The following is an 18,605-nucleotide window of genomic DNA, read 5'->3' as shown; positions in this document are numbered from 1 at the left end:
TCTTATATCACATTACCACACAGAAGTGCGGCTCATGTCGGAAGCGGGTGGCAAGTTTGGATGTCGTGTGCCTAAAGAACCATGTTTTCCTCCAAGCGCGCCTAAACACTGGGGGTCAGACTGGCAAGCCTAACCTAATGTATTTGCTTAATTGCCTTTCGAGGTGCTCAGCTAAAGTTATCGTTCATGTTCATCAATCTAGTTGCTTTTATCCTGCCCCACCTTACCTTAGTCATCGTCAAAATGCCAGCAGCAGTAGCATCCAAGCCCAATGGAGACTTGGCGAACGGTCATGGCTCCGTGAAAAGCTCATCGGTAAAATCTAGAGGTGCTTTGAAAAGGTTAAAGGCAAAACAAAAAGCAGCTGCTGGGGTAGGGAAGAATGGGAATACAAGTGGTAGAGAAGACGCATCTGCTAGCGAACCACCAACAGATACAGAGAGTGATGTAGAGGTGAGCACGCATGTCTATAGAGAAAAGACGAACGAGCAATAGCTGATTTTGTTGGATTAGTCTGTCACATCGACGAGTACGGCAGCAACTTCAGTGGATGTAGAGATAGATACTTCCGATCCAGCCTATTCGGCATTCTCATCGATATTAGCTCGATTCCAAGGGCAGGAAGGTGGAGATCCACTGGAAGCTGGGCAGGATGCTGGACCGGCGAAGGGAGAAGTGTATTATTCGGATGAAGAAGATGACGATGAGGAAGATGTAAGGAAAGCTGCTCAGAGGGCGGCTGATCAGGAAGGTCTGACAAGACGTGAAAGGAGGAAAGCTGCGGTAAGTCGTCTTCATCATGTCTTGCTATGTCGTGTAGCGCATAGCTGATTATTATATGGGTCCCTTTGTAGAAATTGACAGTAGCAGAGTTGAAACAATTGGTGGATCGACCAGAAGTGGTAGAATGGTTTGATTGTGATGCGCGTGATCCGAGAACTTTGGTCAACCTCAAATCATATAGAAAGTGAGCTCGCGTTCGTCTTATCTGTTATATGAGATGGAATATACCGCTAACCGAATACTTTGGCAGTACCGTACCAGTACCTGCTCATTGGAATGCCAAAAGAGATTATCTGGCCGGAAAGAGAGGTATAGAGAAACCACCTTATCTACTTCCTCGTAAGTATTCCTCATCCTCTTTGCCAGGGACACCCACTGATCATGTTGTATATCTCTTGGTAGCTTGGATCGCGGATACTGGAATTGGGGAACAGAGAGATGCTATAAAAGCCAAAGAAGCCGAACAAACCTTAAGACAGAAGACAAGAGAAAGAGTGCAGCCTAAGATGGGTAAAATCGATATTGATTATCAGAAATTACATGATGCTTTCTTCAAATTCCAGACGAAGCCTAGTATGAGTAGATTCGGTGAAGCGTAAGTAAAACGTCTTCCTCGCTGAGCTCTACATTGATGGCTGATGGATGATTGATAGTTACTATGAAGGGAAAGAGCTGGAGACTGATTTACGGACTAAGAAACCCGGAGAACTTTCAGATGAATTGATAGAAGCATTGTCAATACCTCCATTGGCCCCACCACCATGGTTGATCGCAATGCAGAGATTCGGTCCTCCACCAAGTTATCCAAATCTGAGAATCAAAGGTTTGAATGCCCCGATCCCACCTGGGTAAGTCAGCTATCGATCGTAACAGCCCGTTCGAATATCTCAGCTGATGGCGTTTATGCGACATAGCGCTCAATGGGGTTTCCATCCTGGTGGGTGGGGTAAACCACCAATGGACGATTTCAATCGACCATTATATGGGGATGTGTTTGGTGTCATGCAAGGCGCTGAAATAGCAGTAAGCTGCATTTCTTGAAGGACTCCATTCTGCACAGCTAACAATTGGTTTGTGTAGAACCAAGATCAAATCGACAGAACACTATGGGGAGAGATAGAGCAACTGGATGAAGGTGAGTTATCGGTTTCTCCTTTTTTTTACGGATACAACTTGTGCTAACCGATTTTATGTAGAATCCGAAGAGGAGGAGTCCGATGAGGAGGAAGAAGCAGAAGAAGACGAGGACGTAGCGCCTGTCAGATCAGGTAACGCCCCTGCAGACGGTTTGGAAACACCCTCGGGATTGGCTACTCCATCAGGATACAACTCTGTCGTATCTACTGTTCCTGGTGGATTGGAAACTCCCGATTTCGTCGATCTCAGGAAGAATACTCGAGCGGAGAGTGAAGATGTATCTTCTGGACCTAGAGAGCTTTATCATGTTATACCAGAGAGGGAGACTTCAAGTAGAGGGTTCATGGGATCGTCAACTGCTTATGATGTTTCGAATGTTGGTAGACCTGGTGGACCGGCTGTATTGGGTGCGGAAGATTCCGGTAGGAAGGTCAGTGTTGGATCTTCATCAACTCTCTTTTCCAGAAGTAGCCATGCTGACGCCACGTACTTTTCCGTTTGTAGCGAAAGGCAGGTGATGTCGAAATATCTATATCAGAAGATGAAGATTTAACGCAAGAACAATTGAAAGCGAAATACGAAGCTTCAAGATCACAATCTTCTAAAGTGTATGTACCTGGTGCTGATGCCGATAGAAGTGGTTTCGATGATGTTATGGTTGGAGAGATGAAGAAGAGAGCAAGGAAGGATGATAAGAAAGGTAAAGACAAGGCGGAGAAATTCAAATTCTAGTCCTAGTCTGGATTTGACAGGTATCTTGTACATCATCATCATACAGTATGTATTGCGTAACTGGATGTATATGTTGTTGATGAGATGGTAGTGTACGAGCTCATGAGCGTACGCATTATCATAGCTTTGCATCGGCTGTGGTGTACCGTTTCAAAACACATTCCTGAACTAATCAAACGCATTAAATGGTGAACGCAATCCAGATTCATGCTGTTTTTAGGGAAGATGCCAGATATATGAATGCAGAAGAAAAAGGAGATTATAAACATTCAGATTCTCAAAACGATTATATATACACACAATTCGAAATCAAATTTCATATGTTCGAATCTATACAGAAGCCGAAAATATCCCAAAAACGATGATTTCCTTTTTTCTTCTACTTTAAACTTCATACATTACTAATCCAGTCATCATCCGCATTCGTTCAATTTGATCAGTTCAACAAATTCTTCAAACCAGTCTTAGGTTTGATTCCCTCTCCATCACCTGCACGTCCAGACGGAGTATCCTTCAAACCGTTTGGTGTCGTATGTGACGATACCGATCTAGGTTCTTCCTGGGGTGTTTTACGTGGATCTGAAATCGTAGCTGCCAATACACTAGGTCCAGCTGCTGCTGTTGCTGTAGCCGAAGGCGTGACGGGTCCAGAGGCAGAAGCAGATGATTGTGCGGGAGTAGGGAAGTACGATACATTCGGATTTGACGATCTGGTAAGATTCAACGGTATCGGCAAATTCATATTGGAGTTGGAGTTCGCCAAGTGACTGTCTCCTGAAGTGGACAAAGTGAATCCCGTGGGTGGTCTTGAATTGATCATACCTGAAGTAGAGGACAAATCGCCAAACTCTCGTACAGAGGGAGAAGCCATGGGTGTAACTCCCCTAGAAGAGTTGAGTGCAGGTGCCAATCTAGGAGTGGGTGATGTACCTCCAAGAGAACGTGTCAAATTTGGTATAGCAGTTTCGACTATAGTCCAGTAGACCGAAAGATCAGTCAAACAGCTTTTTGGACATGGTATACAAGCAGAAGACTTACATGAGAAACGGGTACGTCGCTCTTCCCTATCCCTATCCCGATCTCTTTCAGGAGCACGCTCACGACCAGTCATACCCGCTCCACTAGCCATTATAGCCAATGCATCAGAAGCCATGAGAGCTTCGTATTTCTGTCTCATCTCGCCGTTTTGACGACTGAGCGTATCTTGCAGAGCTTTCATCTCCAATGATGCTGGAGCGAAGTCGGAATCAGTTATACATACAGTCTATCATGATCGTCGGTCGAACTCACGTTGATCACCTGCTGCCCAGCCTACCATTTGCAAGAGATAGGAAGTGAAATCTAGATTATATCTGACATGCTCGATTCTATCGTTATTGAGAACTTCAGTGATCCGTTGTAACCTATCTTCAAGCATGATCACCTGACTAGAGAGACTATCAAGAGGTGATCTTGGAGGTTGTAGAGGATAATATGGGGAATCGGGAACGTTAGAAGGCAAGAATCGCTGACCGTGAGCGGGCAAGGGCGGTCTGTTAGGATCAGGGTGAAATCGTGGGAGTTGCGGTTGATGGTGACTCTGCGTCTGAAGATCCTGTAAAGGCGGTGGCATCCTCAACGAGATCGATGGTGGTGGTGGTGCTGGGGGCGGCGGCGCATTTCCGTGAGAGCTAGGTTGTCTCGATTCCCATATTCCAGCCGTAGTGGTCGGTCGATTATCTTCGTTAGGTCCAGAATAAGGAAATACGATATTTCCCCGCGATTGAGGAGGCGATGATAATCTCAGTATCTGTGGATGGTGATTGGGTACACCCGGGGGTGGTACGTCCCTCATCCACCCAGCAACGGGTCTAGAGAGCTCTGCTGTCTCTTCGGTAGGTGAGATAGGTTGACCACCATCGTGTGCGCTCGGTCGGGAGGATTTCCGCTTGATACTTGCCAAAAGATGGGGTTCACCCCTTCGGAATAGGCTATGTCGGAATTCCCAAGCTTGAGGATCAACGGAGGTGAGGCGATGATAATCTCAGTATCTGTGGATGGTGATTGGGTACACCCGGGGGTGGTACGTCCCTCATCCACCCAGCAACGGGTCTAGAGAGCTCTGCTGTCTCTTCGGTAGGTGAGATAGGTTGACCACCATCGTGTGCGCTCGGTCGGGAGGATTTCCGCTTGATACTTGCCAAAAGATGGGGTTCACCCCTTCGGAATAGGCTATGTCGGAATTCCCAAGCTTGAGGATCAACGGAGGTGGTGTATATGTCGTTTACCTACAGATTTGTCAGCCAGAAAACTTTAGTAGACCAAGCTGAACGTCGCTCACCTTGCTGAAACTGTCATGACGATTTTGAGGGAATAAGGTTAGAAGAGAAGGTTCATTCATTTTGTGCCACAGTCGCAATCGACTCACGAATACATGTTCAACTGACGGACGAAACTTTGCCAATTGTTATGTTTAAAGAAACGAGGTAAGACGACTCTACGAGTGTACATGCATCAGTATTGAAATTGAATATATGCAATTATAGATGCATGACTCACTTTGCAAATTCCTGAGGATTCGGACAAGTAAAAGTTGTTCCTTCAGCCGACCAATAGATCAACCCGGTCTTGACAATATCCTCGTCTTCTAGGATCGAGTACAGTTTCCCTACGAAGGCAGCTTGTGTCTTCTGAGGTGGATTGACCAAAGGTTGGCCAGAGGAGAGATTGAAGCTGGGAGGTGGACTTGAATTTCTCGATGCAGTAGCTGAAGTGGAAGATGGATGATGTGGGTGAGATTGATTGGGCTGACGAGAGGATGATCCTGCGGATAATCCACCGCGCTCATTATCCCCGATCACCCACGCAGAGGGGTAAGAAGGGCGTCGACGATGCGATGTATCTGATGGTCGATGACCAGCCATTCGTTCTCTGAACGCTCGGTCCCTCTCTTCCTCGGTTGAATCAGAAGGTGAAGAATAGGAAGAATGAGTGAATCTCGTCGAAGTTGCCGTTTGAGGTTGTTCAGATTCCTCTGTAAGGTCGATAGCATCTTGTTCACGTGTTGAGAAAGGTCGATCGATCCTAGCTTTCTTATCCGAGCTGACTGAGGAAGACGAATCTCCCAGACGAAGTGACAATCTCCGCTTGCTGGGAGTCTCAGCGTTTGGTCTTCTACCGTTATCACTCATTTGGGCGAGGTTTGAGAAACTGCTCCAGTGGTAGCAGTAGAAAGAGTGATAGGAAGTAAAGAGTGACTGTTATTGGAAGAGGAAGTAAGAATGAATGTTTGTCATCGAATACTGGATCCGTAGGTTGTATGTAAAGGACAAAGTTGAACGAGGTACGTGCGAGAAAACAGTATCGCCACACTATGCACAGTGACAACACTGTAAATATCTGCGTGGGTTTCTTTCTACAGAAAACATATGAGTCAGTTTTCGATTTTTCTTCTATTCTATTAGCAAACAGCATGAACAGTCCTTTCCAAGTGATTCACCGATCAAAACGTCTATCAATCAACGTGGTTCCTGCCATCCATCATTAAATAATCCATGATGTACCCTTTGCTTTTTTTTGCTAGAGGGCGCACAAAGTTTACACCAAGTGAGACACCCTCCATCAAAACCTTCCCTCTTCTTTCCCTTGATTTTACATCTGAGATCTTCATCCTAGACAACCGTTCCATATGCATCCACTCCTTCCACATGTCATGCTGTGCAGATTCAGAAGGAACTTGAGATCCACTCACGAGGTTTGTGGTCAACGTGTATTTTGACCGAAATCTATCTATATAGAAAAGCCACCACTTGAATGTTGTCTAAACGCGGGAGCCAGACGCTGACGAGGAAAGGAGCCGAAGACGGGACAGGCGGTATCTAAAGGTAAAAGGTAGTCGTGGAAGTGGGGGAAGAGGAGAGTCAAGATAAGCTTGATTGAGGCTGATTAAGTCCGACTCTTGATCGTTTTCCTTTCAGAAAAGTCTAGAGCTTCGGCAGAGAAAGAATAAACAGGTTGGGATCAGCTGATGAAAAAAATGATGGGATGATGGGTTGATCCGCGTTGGGATTCCGTAGCAACTTCTAGTTCTCTTCTATATATGTACACAAAGCATCGATCTGATCTGGGGCGAAGGGCATTTGTATGGAAAATCCAGAAATTCGAAAACACAAAGAAGATATCACGCCCCAATCCAGTTACACCCAACCCAACACAAACACGCCAATCAGAAATCCCGATCAAAATGTGCAGAAGAAAACAAAAGGTGAAATAAACAGCACAAAAAGGAAGTAATTGTTGAATAGTACACTCACTCACCTTAGCGCAGTTTCCAGCAATTACCCCTTGCTCGAATTGTTTGATTCTAAATTCAGGTTGTATAAGACGTAACAATGGAGAAGTCCAGTGGAGACGAGAAGGAGAGTACACTTCTCACTTTATTGAGATGGGACGAGGCGGAAATGGAAAGTACTGTTAACTGAAGGTTATTATTTGTGTTTAGGCGAGAAAAATCCGATACCTCCCTGTCATTCAACGTTGACGTTTAGATTGAGGATGATTTTGCGTTCCGGAAGAAATTATAAGTTTGATGGGGGATAGGATCACTTTCGTTTCCCTTTTCTCTGCCGTGATTTGGTTTTTGATCTAGGTTCCAAATCCTTGGTAATGGTGCAAAGACCTCCTCTGATCCGGTCTAGTCTCCCGAACAGTCTTCTTCTGTATTGTATTGTTGGTACCTTGTTCATCCACAACACCTTCTTATCCTCTATACAGACCGAACAACCTTTTTGGACCCCTATTAATGATTGCTGCTAACACTCCAAAGGTAAAAACCCTAGCCTTCGGCGTATAGCGGTAGTGAAGGGTTCGAATATACGGTAACAGTTGTTGGAAGTGGGAAATGAAAGGAACAGAGGATAGAGGACAGTCCTAAAAGTGGGGAAGAATAGGATTGATCTAGATGTTGATGGAAGGATGGGCGGGAAGACGAGCTTTGTGTCGAGGTACAGACAGGGCTGATGGTAAACAATGATTGTGCTGTTTGAGAGATCGAGAAAGAATGCCGAGGTGGTTGTATCTTCATATGCTTGTTAGAATCAGGTGATCCTCCTGAGCAAGGGGTTTCTTCTGAGCTTAGCTCTTCGGGGCAATAACTTGAAATTAATGAGTTACTGGGTAGATGAGCTGCCTATTCAAGAGCGTCCAAGCGGTAACCTGGAGATTGATCGAGATGACGAATCTGCCGAAGAAACCGGTTTCCATACCAGTAACCTGCTATTGTCTGACCATCCAAGCAGTCTTCCCACACAGTCCAGCTCGATGACAACAACTTGAAATCTAGATGTTAGATAAACTTCTTTATCCTGACGTGTGTATATGAGCGTGTGTGTGAGTCGAGTTGATGGATGATGGACGATACCTTGTGTGGTCGATCTCCTTTGAAGGAATGTGATGTTAAAGTGAAGGTGAGATCCAAAGGAAGGTGTTTTCCGCACTAGCCGCCGGGAACAAAAGAGCAAAGAATGGTCGAGTGGGGGAGTAAGAAGGCAATCTCGCTTCGAGTGATCTGTCAAAACGATCTGTGATAGTTTGGTAATACGAGGAATCTCCTCGGACTGCTATAATGGACTGAGGTGGGAATGTCGGTCCGGAATGTCTAAATGTCTAAATTATAATGTTCGGAATCAGACGACCTAGCTCGTGATGAGATAATGCGTGTTTACGTCGTTTTTTTTTGGACAGTATCGATCAACCTTTGTTCGATCAATCAGGATAATTGGATCACCGTGCCCGTAGTTGGTACCGATGATGATAGTGATCAATGCGTTGATCACTGATGCGTTGTATTCCGGATTGCCGTCCCGTAGATCCTTTGGAAAGAAAGGGTCAATCATAAGAGAATGTTCCTATTCCGGTGAGATCGTGCGCGATAATAAACATGTATATGTTCGTTCGTCCAACACAACAAATGAGTGAATGAGGTTGGTTTGAGTTTTTCGATTATTGTCAGGTCGTCGTGCCACGAACCCTCCTTGAACAATCAATATGGCTGTATCCATGCAATGTTCCGGCGAAGATCGATTACTGGCTTAGGATCGTATTTGCAGCCGAGGAAAATCCAAATCGTTCAAGGCCGTTTTGAATATCGTGAGTCCCCAAAATATGTCCGGTGCTAAAGTTGTATGAGAATATCAGGCAAGTCAGTCTGTTGTCTGTCTGAGCTATAATTAAGACAAATTATGTATCGGATATTGACCTCGCAGTGTCTGATCTTGGTACTGACTATTTAGAGTCTACTCACAAGTCATGCAACGTACGAAGATATATATCTACCAGTCAAATTAATGAAAAAACTTACCTCGACTGATCAACTGAGGTACACTCGTATGGTGCTTCTACGGATGACTTAGGCGATAGATCCTGATTCGCGTACCGATTTCCAACAAGTTGTATCTATTACAATCTGCTGTTGATTCGGGGTATATAGAACCTTTTAAGTTAAGTTGGGAATCTTTGGACAAAGTTTGGTCGTTCCAATGATCTAAATATGAGTAGATTAAGAACAAATCACAATTCCTATAATTATGGAAGAGACATAGAAACGTTGGACTCGATTAATCATATACTAGGTTCGTTCCTTTTTCTTCCTCCTTCTTCCTTCTTCTTCGTATCGTCTAGAAAACGTGGAGTGCAGCGACAGAGTGTGAATTACGACTTGTTTAGAGTTAAGCTAAACGAAGTTGAAAGAAGGCAAGGGGAATGGAAATACCGTACCGGACTCGTACCCGTACCGAGTTAGTCGCCTGGCTTCGCCTCGTATCTTTAAAAGATTGTATGTATTTTGGGTTCTTATCCTGAGGTTTCTGATTATTTGGAATTGACACCGGAGTATGATTCGGATATAAGTGCTGTAGGTAAGGTAAAAATTTACACTCAGTTGATTTCTCGTGTTGCCTATCACATGGGGAGCTTTCTACTTCGACTGCCCTTCGTCCTGATGGCAGTTCAGGTTCCAGTGAATCACCTCACTCAACACAGTACTCGAGTAATGCCAGGATCGCTGTAATTTCGGTTTTTCTCATTCTATCGAGGTACAACACTACTTGAATAATATACTACTGCACCCTATTCCCCAATTGTCTATCATATTACGTCTTTTCTTCAACGGTATCTCGTAAAGTTGAGCAGAAAGCCCTGATGGGCTTGTGAACGGAGCAAAATTAGGTAATAAAGTTTGTAAGATAACCGAAATCAAGTGACTCCATCTTTACTTTTGCATACCAAGTGTGTGAGAAAATCATGCTTTTTCAACTTTCTAGACTCGAGTTGGGGTCAAAACCGAGCCAAACACGGTGAGTCAAGTTAAGCTTTGTGGCTTGACGAGCAGATGGGCAAGGAATGTCACTCGGAGTTAACTTTCCTGGCGCATTCCCTTTCTTCTAGGTTCCTGACCTTCCGATCACTTTCTCGTTGTAAACTCGTCATGTACTGTAAGACCAGATAAATCCACTTAATTACTCTGATAGCAGGGTAGTTCCTATGTATGGCGTAAGGACACTTGGCATGCAAACAAGGGAGGCTTTGAGGGTCGGCGGACCGTGCTTTACCGACACAAAAGGTCATGGCGCATTCCTGAACTAGTTCCTAGTACCGTTCTGGGATCCTGGGATGATCAGAATAATCTAAAACTCTATCTTTTACAAAAACCCTTAAATAGAGCACAGAGTGTATAAGATGTTCATGTCATGCTCATGGTTGATATTTGCAGACTCACAGCGGAAGCATCTTGCACATCATGTCCCTTGAGCGATGGCGGCAAGCAAACGCCGTTGTTCATCGCCGACAACGGCAAGCGATCTGTCGTCGGCAGAGTCGTTACCCAAGTCGAAGAGATGCAAGCAATAGTCTTACGTAGATTATCGGAGATCCAGTTCAACCATCTCCCTACAAATGAAGCGCTCTCTCGTAAGTGCAAAGCGCTTCTTTTGAATTTAAGTACAGTTCTGCCTGGAATCGGGGGTGAAACTATCATTATTATCATACAAGGCCTGTACGTACGTCCGATTTATCGGATCTGATTCCGTTCACAATTCAAATGCCGTCCATGACATGCAAGAGTACAATGTTTCTCCAAATATATATCGTCGATCCACACATACGGCAGCTTCAGACAATGGAATCATATAGTGTAGATGGCAATTTGATAGTCATCCCTAAACGGGACTTAGACATGACGATTCCTCAAGGGCGATACTGCCGTCAACAAATCTTGTACCTCCAAATTGCTATGCTTTGTGAACCAAAGAGAAGGCGCTGTGAGCGGTAAGCGGCACCCTCGTGTTTCGGCAGTACTTTGGGAACGAATCGATAATGCCGTACTGCATCGTTCCTAGGTGGATTGACCTCTCGTAATTGACAGCCGCGATCAACCCAGGTTGCTATGAGCAGATAGTCAGTTTGACTTGTTCCGCCGAAAAGCACCGCATTAGACAACGTTAGTCACGCCCAATCCACATCATCTCGGTCCGCTCAAATTATGAAGACTCCTGAGTTGTAACTTAGTGTTGCTACTCGTCAGCAGAATCGCTAATTGCATCTCAAGCGAGTCTATACACCGAAGATTTTCCCTTTCCTTAGCCCCAGCGCATAGCCCAGGTGGACCAGATCATCTCAGGTGTGGCGGTCGGTTATAGGCGGATGGGATGAACAGCAGTGACTCACCGGCCAATGCTATGAGGTATGAGATGAGATTGTACGTCACAATTACGAGCGTGTGCTTGAGTATTGAGTCATTTTCGACATGGCGTTCTATATCTGTACTTGTCTTCACCGCAAAGTTGCACTGAGGATGTCGTGACTCAACTACGGAGATTGCACGTCAGTCGACGTGTGACAAGAACGCCCCCTCGTTCCCGCCTACAGTGGTCAGATGTCCATCTCTGGCTGCCATTCCGGACGTCTGAGTTTGGCAGAGAACGAACAACTCCTTATTTGTGTCTGTGAGCAATCAAAATCATATAGTACATACAGCCATTTATCCGACTGTATCGCTGGAGCTATATCATTAAAAGTATATAATAATTGTTCTCATTTACCATAGAGACGGTACACAGTGAATGGAGGTACTCTATGAATACTTCTACGCCAAGTTCAGAATGGCATTGATGGGGGGCTAAACGTGTGTCTAACAATACAATCTTAACGTACTCAAATCACGGTCTTCCTTCTACCGTCTACCATACCTCTACCAGGAACTACGCCCGAATTGTTCATAGCCCTTTTCATGAATTTATCCTTGGATGCCTTTCCAGCAGGTCTGGCCGATACCTTCCGACGGGGATCTATGACCGGCGGTAAGGATGTGGTGGAAGGGTTGAATGAGGGCGGTAGAATTTGCAAGGTGGTTTTATCACTAGAAATATAGAATAAAAACTTTAGAATAGTTCGAATATGATGTGCACGTGCATGTAAAGGGGGACAGGGAACAGTTCGAGTGGAAAAGCAAGACCTACGAAATTTTCTTCTCTGTCTTCTCCTTGATCACCTTTCTCCTCTTTTTACTTCTCTTCCCATCCTCCTGAATCTGCTTATTCAACTCTTCAACTTTCAATTGATTATTCTCCTTTTTGGCTTTTTCCAGCTCTGCTGCTCGGGCTAATACAGCTTTAGATAGTGGTTTGGGTGCACCAGGTATCAAATCCCATTGAGTTTCATCATCCTCTTCTTGCGGTTCACCTGAATTTTCCAAGCCCGAGGCGGAATCGGATGATTCTGAGTCCGATTCTGATGCTGCTTGACTAACTTTCCTCTTCTTCTCCACTTTCTTGGCATTACTTGGACCACCTGTACTAGCACTTCCCTTGGCTCGAGATTCAGCAGCTTCCATCATTGCTTGCATAGCCGCGAATTTCCCTTTTAACGATTCATCTATTTTGACCGTTGACAAATCTTCGGAATCATCCGTTTCGTTCCCTTCTTCTGGATCACCCTCTTCATCCTCCGAGTCGGTATGGAACGACTGTTGATCCTCTTCTTCCTCTTCTTCGTCCGCATCCTCACTTGCTTCTTCTTCGTCGTCGTCCTGATCTTCATCGTCGTCGTCGTCCAATTCTGAATCATCATTTGACGCTTGAGCCATAGCAGCTTCCATTCTCCTTCTCAATCTCTTTGTCTCCTCATCTTCATCCTCATCCTCTTCTTCGGACTCTGATTCAGGTTTAGGTTGACGTATCTTCTGGGACTTCGACTTGGGGGGATTAGGTACATTCTTACCCTTTCCTTTACCTTTGGTTGACGATTCAGCTTTAGCTTGTGAGATAGCTTGAGAACGAGCTTTAGCAGCTGCTTTTCGAGTTGCGTTCAGCCTATGGAAATCCATTCCACCAATACATCAGTTTACGAACATGTAACATTTTCCTTGACAACGTTTCGGAAGTGTTATATTGGTAAGATGATTTTACTTACGCAGCTTCCCTCTCCGCAATCCTCTTCTCCTCTTCCATAGCCCTGCTCATCCCTACAGCTTCAGGTGCATCATCATCATCGCTATCTTCATCCGTCCAATCTCCTTCTTTCTCGTCTTCATGTATATCCTGTTTCCTTGGTGAGGATGTAGTGTCGTTCACTTGATCGATGATATCGTCGTCGACATCGTCGAAAGTGAGCTTTTTACCTGCTGGAGGTTGGATTGCTATAGCTCCTTCGGTAGACTTCTTCTTGGCCATTGCGATCGGTATTGATGGAGGATTATGTGAAATTTATCAGTGGATCGTGTGTATACGTATTGCGAGAGATATGTTATATCTGGATCGTATACAAGCACGTGAGTGAGATGGACTGATTTTTCCAACTTTTTTTCAAGATTTGTTGTGATTTGGCACGTGACAAAACCCTGAATCAACTACTGGAATCCCACAGTATACAGCACGAGATCGTACACTTTACACATCATGCGGATTAAGTCTACATGCAATTGTTTTACATCCAACAGTCACTACCTGAAGATGCATGGCCATGGTCATGTTAATCTAGGATGTATATGTTCGTCGCCCTCTGGTTCTTTCGCCTTCCCATCCCCATCAACTGTTGTTGGAGGGTTACTACCTAATCCTCCAGATAGATCTTCGTAAAAATCAGGCGTGAGACCCTACCCAACACAACAAATATGGTTAGCAGAGCACGATGCACCTTGCATATTTTGTTGCTATCGTGCAGACTTCACTCACAGCTTTCAACCTATCAGCAGCATTGAAAGGTCCTTTGATCTTTCCTCTGAAATTTGCGAATACTTCTGCTCGGAAGGTAGTTATAGGGTCCACACCTTGTTTTTGGCATCTAGACACACCCGAGTTCAGTCACATCTCGTTTTTGGTATTGGCGGGTCATCAAGCCATCATTCAGAGAAAGATAGAAACTCACAACCACGTAAACCACCTATGTCCAGTAGTCACGTCTACGACACGCAGCAATCAGCTTATTCCCTGTGGTCACATTCGATTTCCGAGAAAGTGGTAATCACGCGTAATTTCATCAGCATGGATGATTTCCAATACCCTACTACTCTCCTTATCACCAGCCGCCTGGAGTTTAGCCAGAGTCAAAGGGTTCATATCGATCCCTCTCGCTTCGGCGACCAGGTGAATGATAGCTATTCGAGCAGAGAGTGAGTCGGCAGTTTGAGTAGCTGATTCCCATAATCCCGCATGAACTATTCATACAATCAGAAAAGTCAATTCTCACCTTTACATGTACTGGGTGAGGATGACTTACCGGTATGTGCACCGAAATAGGATCCCAGTTCCTGCAATAGATATCCGAGGAATCAGTCAGATAGATGAGATGCTTTGGGACAACTGATCTCTGACTCACCACCAACCTCCTAGCAAGTAAGGTATAATGCTTCGCCTCATCCTCAGCAACTTTCGCCCAATCCAAGAAATACTCCACAGGTAATCGTTCACCATTGTTGGTTGTGAAATCTGCGAATCTAGCTATGATATCCCATGCCAAGTCGATAGCGTATTGCTCAATATTGGCTAGAGCGTGTAACATCATTATGCGTGATTTCTCGGAACCACCTTTTCCACTGTAGGAATGGGTTTACGGAATGTTCAGCATGTATTGCACATGATAACCCGAAATTGGCAAATAGAAATTTAGCACTAGAACTCACCGCCTTGGTGCTTTACCAGGAGCGATCATCTCGACCTCCCTTGGAGGCTCATCTAACAATCCACCTTCTTTTCCCCTCTCCCTCTTTATCTCCCCGACAGTCGGTCTGATAGACTTCAATTTCCCCGCGCGCAGTCTTGTAACAGCTTCTCTAGTTAGGAGACATTTCAACTCTGGATTGCTCGTACGTAGAATGAGATGGGCAAAGCCCAATAAGGTGTTTGGTAGATCGCCAGGTAAGGTTGCCGTAGATGCGGGGAAAGAGGTTCGGGAAGAATGATCGATATCTTCCGCAAGGGATAGTCGAGATAAAGATGGAATAGGTGGATCAAGGAATTCTAAAACGATGATAGAACAAGATAAGCTGGTTGACAAAGTGGTAGAGTGGAGAATCACTTACCCTCACTGACTCCTCTCATTTCTACCAATTCCCATTGCCGCTGTGGAGCGGATGGAGAGGGATGAGGAGCTTCTACCCATACTTCCGCGTCTTCCTCTATACCCTTCACCTGCACTTCGTAGGTACATGCTTGTAAACCGGTAGCTACGATGGGTGTCAGCGCCGAAATGCCGATCATGAGTTCACACACGTACAGCTCGAACCGTCTCTGAGATCTGCACAACCATGGATATCAGTTTACATAGCACCATCGAGCTGGATTCAGCTTACCAAAATCATATTGATGCCATGGGCAAACTATCATATGGCTCATCAGTACCGGTTATCTCTTATAGCATAGTACCCACCAATCGCTTTTGTATCTTCTATATCCTCAATCTCAGCATGACTTAGTGGTGCACCCAAATGAGGACATGTCTCTTCCATACAGTACAGCTCTGGAGCTTTCCAAGATGGTCCAGCTTCAGATGATGATACAGATACATCGTTGGTTTCCGGTTTATTGATTCTGAATAACAGTAATCGATGGTATATGATAGGTGGATCAACGGTTCGGAGGGAAAGGTGAAACCGGGTATGTGTGAACGTCGCTTTCAGTGGGCATATCCTACATTTTTAGAGGAAGATATCAGGATCTGCTTCTTGTGTAACTGGCTAAGATATGCATACCGTATGAATTGATTCATGGTGTTCATGATTATGTCATATGTCGTAGATGAGCAATTGGATTTGTAAAACCATAACAATTTTCAATCAACCTCCATGTACAGTACCAGTCTGACCCAGCCAATATCAAAATATTTTGAATGTCGGACATGACCGCCGATATGGTGACTAGCTCGATATGATTTGATATGATCTGATCTGATCTGATCTGATCGGTTCGTTCGTTCGTCATTTCATGCGATTCTGATCGATCTGATCTAATCTCTCATCCCTATCATCGATCATATCATGTCGTCAACATGACAAGATGCAATATCGATATCAATGTAAACAACGCGATCTGATTGTATCACGTAAATACATTCACAATCGATGATCAGATCAGTAGAAAAGTAATGTTCTCAAATATCCTACCGCGTCATTTGGCGTCATTCATGCAAATGCTAACCAAGTCGGGTTGTTTGTTTACTGAATTGGATTGATATGATCCAGATTGAGGCTGGATCGATGTTCAAGACAGAATGACGAAATGGTAAGTTGATGCCAATTGATATCAAAGTAAAGGTATATATATGCCTGTACTCATCCACTCCACCCCGTTTCTCTTTTTTTCTCTCTCCTCGTCAACACTTAATCAATCAAACAAAGAACACATTCACAATGTCAACTGAACCTGGACACTCCAACGCTGAGACCCACACCAAACTTGATGGATCTCCTGATCGAAGATTCAAAGAGGTAAGTCGAATCTATCCTTCAAGTTCTTGCTGATTTGTGATGATCACTCTAGCACGGTGGTGGATCACACGGTGCTCAAGGTCAAGGATTCGAAGAGGATGGTGATGGAACTTCAAGTTTAGTCACTGAAGGTACCGGAGAAGATACCGGTGTTTACAAGTGAGCCCTTTCTCAATCGCTCACTTGAGGGATACAACTCCACGATACACCATGCTGATGATCGTCCATGTGCCAGGCCAAGTGAACACGGCGGTCAAAAGAAAGATGGTTCATCCGATGCACGTAAGTAAACTATCTCTTCACATAGAATAACAAGCATGCAAGCTGATATCGCCTTCTTATACAGGAGTGAGCTCGGAACACGGTTTCGGTGGTGACAGAGAGAGAGCTTCTGCGGAAGGTCAAAAGGGCGGTTCGGCAAGTTACGATAACGGCGGATTGACCCAATAAGTCGACTGGCGCAGTAGTATCAGAAGTATAATATGTAAACAAAGAGATGTATGTTCGTGAGAAGCTTAGCCCAATTTGAGTTCGCTTGGCCTTCTTCATAGGTTCTCGTCGTACTGGGATAAACAATCATACCAAGTATCCATTATTGACTGATATGATCGAGTGTCTGTCTCACGCATATTCCTTCATGGGTATATCGCTTGACCATATCATCGATGCTGACCCCAAACATGGAATGTATTACATCACTGCCCCTCACTCATGCTAATATACAACAATGGACTATCCAAAAGAGAGTGTTAAGCTTAACCGTCCTCCCTGTTTACTCAACAGAGGTCTGAGTCATCTTCTCCAATTTAGTCTACTTCTTGTCTTCCTAATCAATCTTACTAGCTGAAGGTAGAGGCGAATGGTACCCGTACCCGGCCTCCTTCACTAATAACGACGTCCAACGGGTGCCCCAGCCGGTCGGCCATATCGACTAATAATCCACCAAGCGTGAATAACACCTAGTCAAGCGCATCAAGAATCAGCTTCAACTCCACATAAACTAAGTCTCAAAGGGCAAGAATTATAAGCCACTGAATTGTGGCGTTTTGAGAAAAGAGAAAAGAACCACATTCCTTTCCCGCCCCCCCTCTTTCCTCCTCGGACTGATTCCACGAAAGATGTTCAACTCACCAGGTATCCAACCCAAAATCCAAAGTAAAATGTTGATCAGTACATCGGCACTACATCCTCTCTTGAAGAATCTGAAGCGAGTTCAGAGTCAGCTAGAGGCTTAAGAAGAAGGGGGAAGATTGGCGGAGCGGCTAAGGAAGAGATGACGAATGGATGTAGAGGGCTAAAACTCACACTGCCACCGGTGGAAGGAATATCGCGAGGAAGTAGAGGAACACATCGCCGGTGGCTGAACACGTAGAGCAGTGAGTATATATATCCAGCTCAAAGTACGAGAGACGGAAGGACAGGAGAGCGAAGGGGAGAAGAGAGAAGGGAGAAGGGAGAAGGGAGAAGGGAGAAGAAGGGAGAAGTTTTTGAAGCCGGTGATATCAAATGAGAACTTACAAGAAGGTGGTCCAGCCATACTGATTGACGTCTAAATCGTATGAGGTGTTGTGAGAGTAATATAGCTCAGAGTTGTGTGTAGATGTCGAGTTGGACGTGAACGTGATATCAAGTTGACAATGAGACACGAAGAACCAAGTTATAAGTACTCGGGTATTTATACTTCACTCTTGTTTGATCTTATCAGTGAGAACATACAGCATGACGTCATCTCGGTTTGTTCGGTGACCGAAAACCGAGCTACAGCTACAGCTACAGCCAGCTACTGTGCGAGATGAATATCAAAGCTGTGAAGTATGAGGGAACGACGGACCATCGATGCAGTGCGGGACGCATATGCTATGCAGGGGATCGTCGACTCCATAGATGGCAGATAAACCTCTGAAGTACGATCGGCCAACCTAACCATACAGATACGTTGCCTATATTCAAATCCGCACTTGCGATAAACCTCATACGAATAACATACCCTATAGATAGA

The 18,605-nt window shown here is 44.8% G+C and overlaps 6 protein-coding genes across 6 annotated transcripts; 2 read left to right on the top strand and 4 right to left on the bottom strand.

Moving 5' to 3' along the window:
* Nucleotides 1-243: 243 nt before the first annotated feature.
* V865_001599 (uncharacterized protein) lies at nt 244-2,652 on the top strand (the record flags this gene model as incomplete). Its single annotated transcript, XM_066225416.1, has 10 exons — nt 244-453; nt 514-783; nt 855-967; nt 1,034-1,122; nt 1,186-1,378; nt 1,437-1,631; nt 1,698-1,806; nt 1,864-1,918; nt 1,980-2,350; nt 2,425-2,652. The coding sequence occupies 10 exons, from the start codon at nt 244-246 to the stop codon at nt 2,650-2,652; spliced, it is 1,833 nt and encodes a 610-aa protein (XP_066081513.1).
* A 436-nt stretch (nt 2,653-3,088) lies between these two features.
* On the bottom strand, nt 3,089-5,822 carry V865_001598 (uncharacterized protein; the record flags this gene model as incomplete). The annotated part of the gene is made up of 7 exons (XM_066225415.1): nt 3,089-3,621; nt 3,691-3,882; nt 3,943-4,622; nt 4,732-4,919; nt 4,973-4,982; nt 5,060-5,128; nt 5,191-5,822. 7 exons carry the CDS (start codon nt 5,820-5,822, stop codon nt 3,089-3,091), a joined length of 2,304 nt encoding a protein of 767 aa, XP_066081512.1.
* A 6,016-nt stretch (nt 5,823-11,838) lies between these two features.
* Nucleotides 11,839-13,355, bottom strand: V865_001597 (uncharacterized protein; the record flags this gene model as incomplete). The annotated part of the gene is made up of 3 exons (XM_066225414.1): nt 11,839-12,043; nt 12,144-12,995; nt 13,096-13,355. The coding sequence occupies 3 exons, from the start codon at nt 13,353-13,355 to the stop codon at nt 11,839-11,841; spliced, it is 1,317 nt and encodes a 438-aa protein (XP_066081511.1).
* Nucleotides 13,356-13,648: 293 nt separating this feature from the next.
* V865_001596 (uncharacterized protein) lies at nt 13,649-15,888 on the bottom strand (the record flags this gene model as incomplete). The annotated part of the gene is made up of 12 exons (XM_066225413.1): nt 13,649-13,777; nt 13,857-13,965; nt 14,050-14,083; nt 14,150-14,338; nt 14,401-14,431; nt 14,500-14,716; nt 14,804-15,140; nt 15,203-15,346; nt 15,397-15,417; nt 15,473-15,499; nt 15,550-15,809; nt 15,872-15,888. 12 exons carry the CDS (start codon nt 15,886-15,888, stop codon nt 13,649-13,651), a joined length of 1,515 nt encoding a protein of 504 aa, XP_066081510.1.
* A 640-nt stretch (nt 15,889-16,528) lies between these two features.
* Nucleotides 16,529-17,056, top strand: V865_001595 (uncharacterized protein; the record flags this gene model as incomplete). The annotated part of the gene is made up of 4 exons (XM_066225412.1): nt 16,529-16,606; nt 16,659-16,765; nt 16,842-16,888; nt 16,953-17,056. The coding sequence occupies 4 exons, from the start codon at nt 16,529-16,531 to the stop codon at nt 17,054-17,056; spliced, it is 336 nt and encodes a 111-aa protein (XP_066081509.1).
* A 435-nt stretch (nt 17,057-17,491) lies between these two features.
* V865_001594 (uncharacterized protein) lies at nt 17,492-18,143 on the bottom strand (the record flags this gene model as incomplete). The annotated part of the gene is made up of 4 exons (XM_066225411.1): nt 17,492-17,565; nt 17,738-17,808; nt 17,912-17,966; nt 18,125-18,143. 4 exons carry the CDS (start codon nt 18,141-18,143, stop codon nt 17,492-17,494), a joined length of 219 nt encoding a protein of 72 aa, XP_066081508.1.
* Between the last annotated feature and the right edge of the window lie 462 nt (nt 18,144-18,605).

Source organism: Kwoniella europaea, chromosome 1, assembly GCF_036810445.1.
Source record: "Kwoniella europaea PYCC6329 chromosome 1, complete sequence".
Classification (NCBI taxonomy): domain Eukaryota; kingdom Fungi; phylum Basidiomycota; class Tremellomycetes; order Tremellales; family Cryptococcaceae; genus Kwoniella; species Kwoniella europaea.
This window is presented reverse-complemented; position numbering and strand designations above follow the sequence as displayed.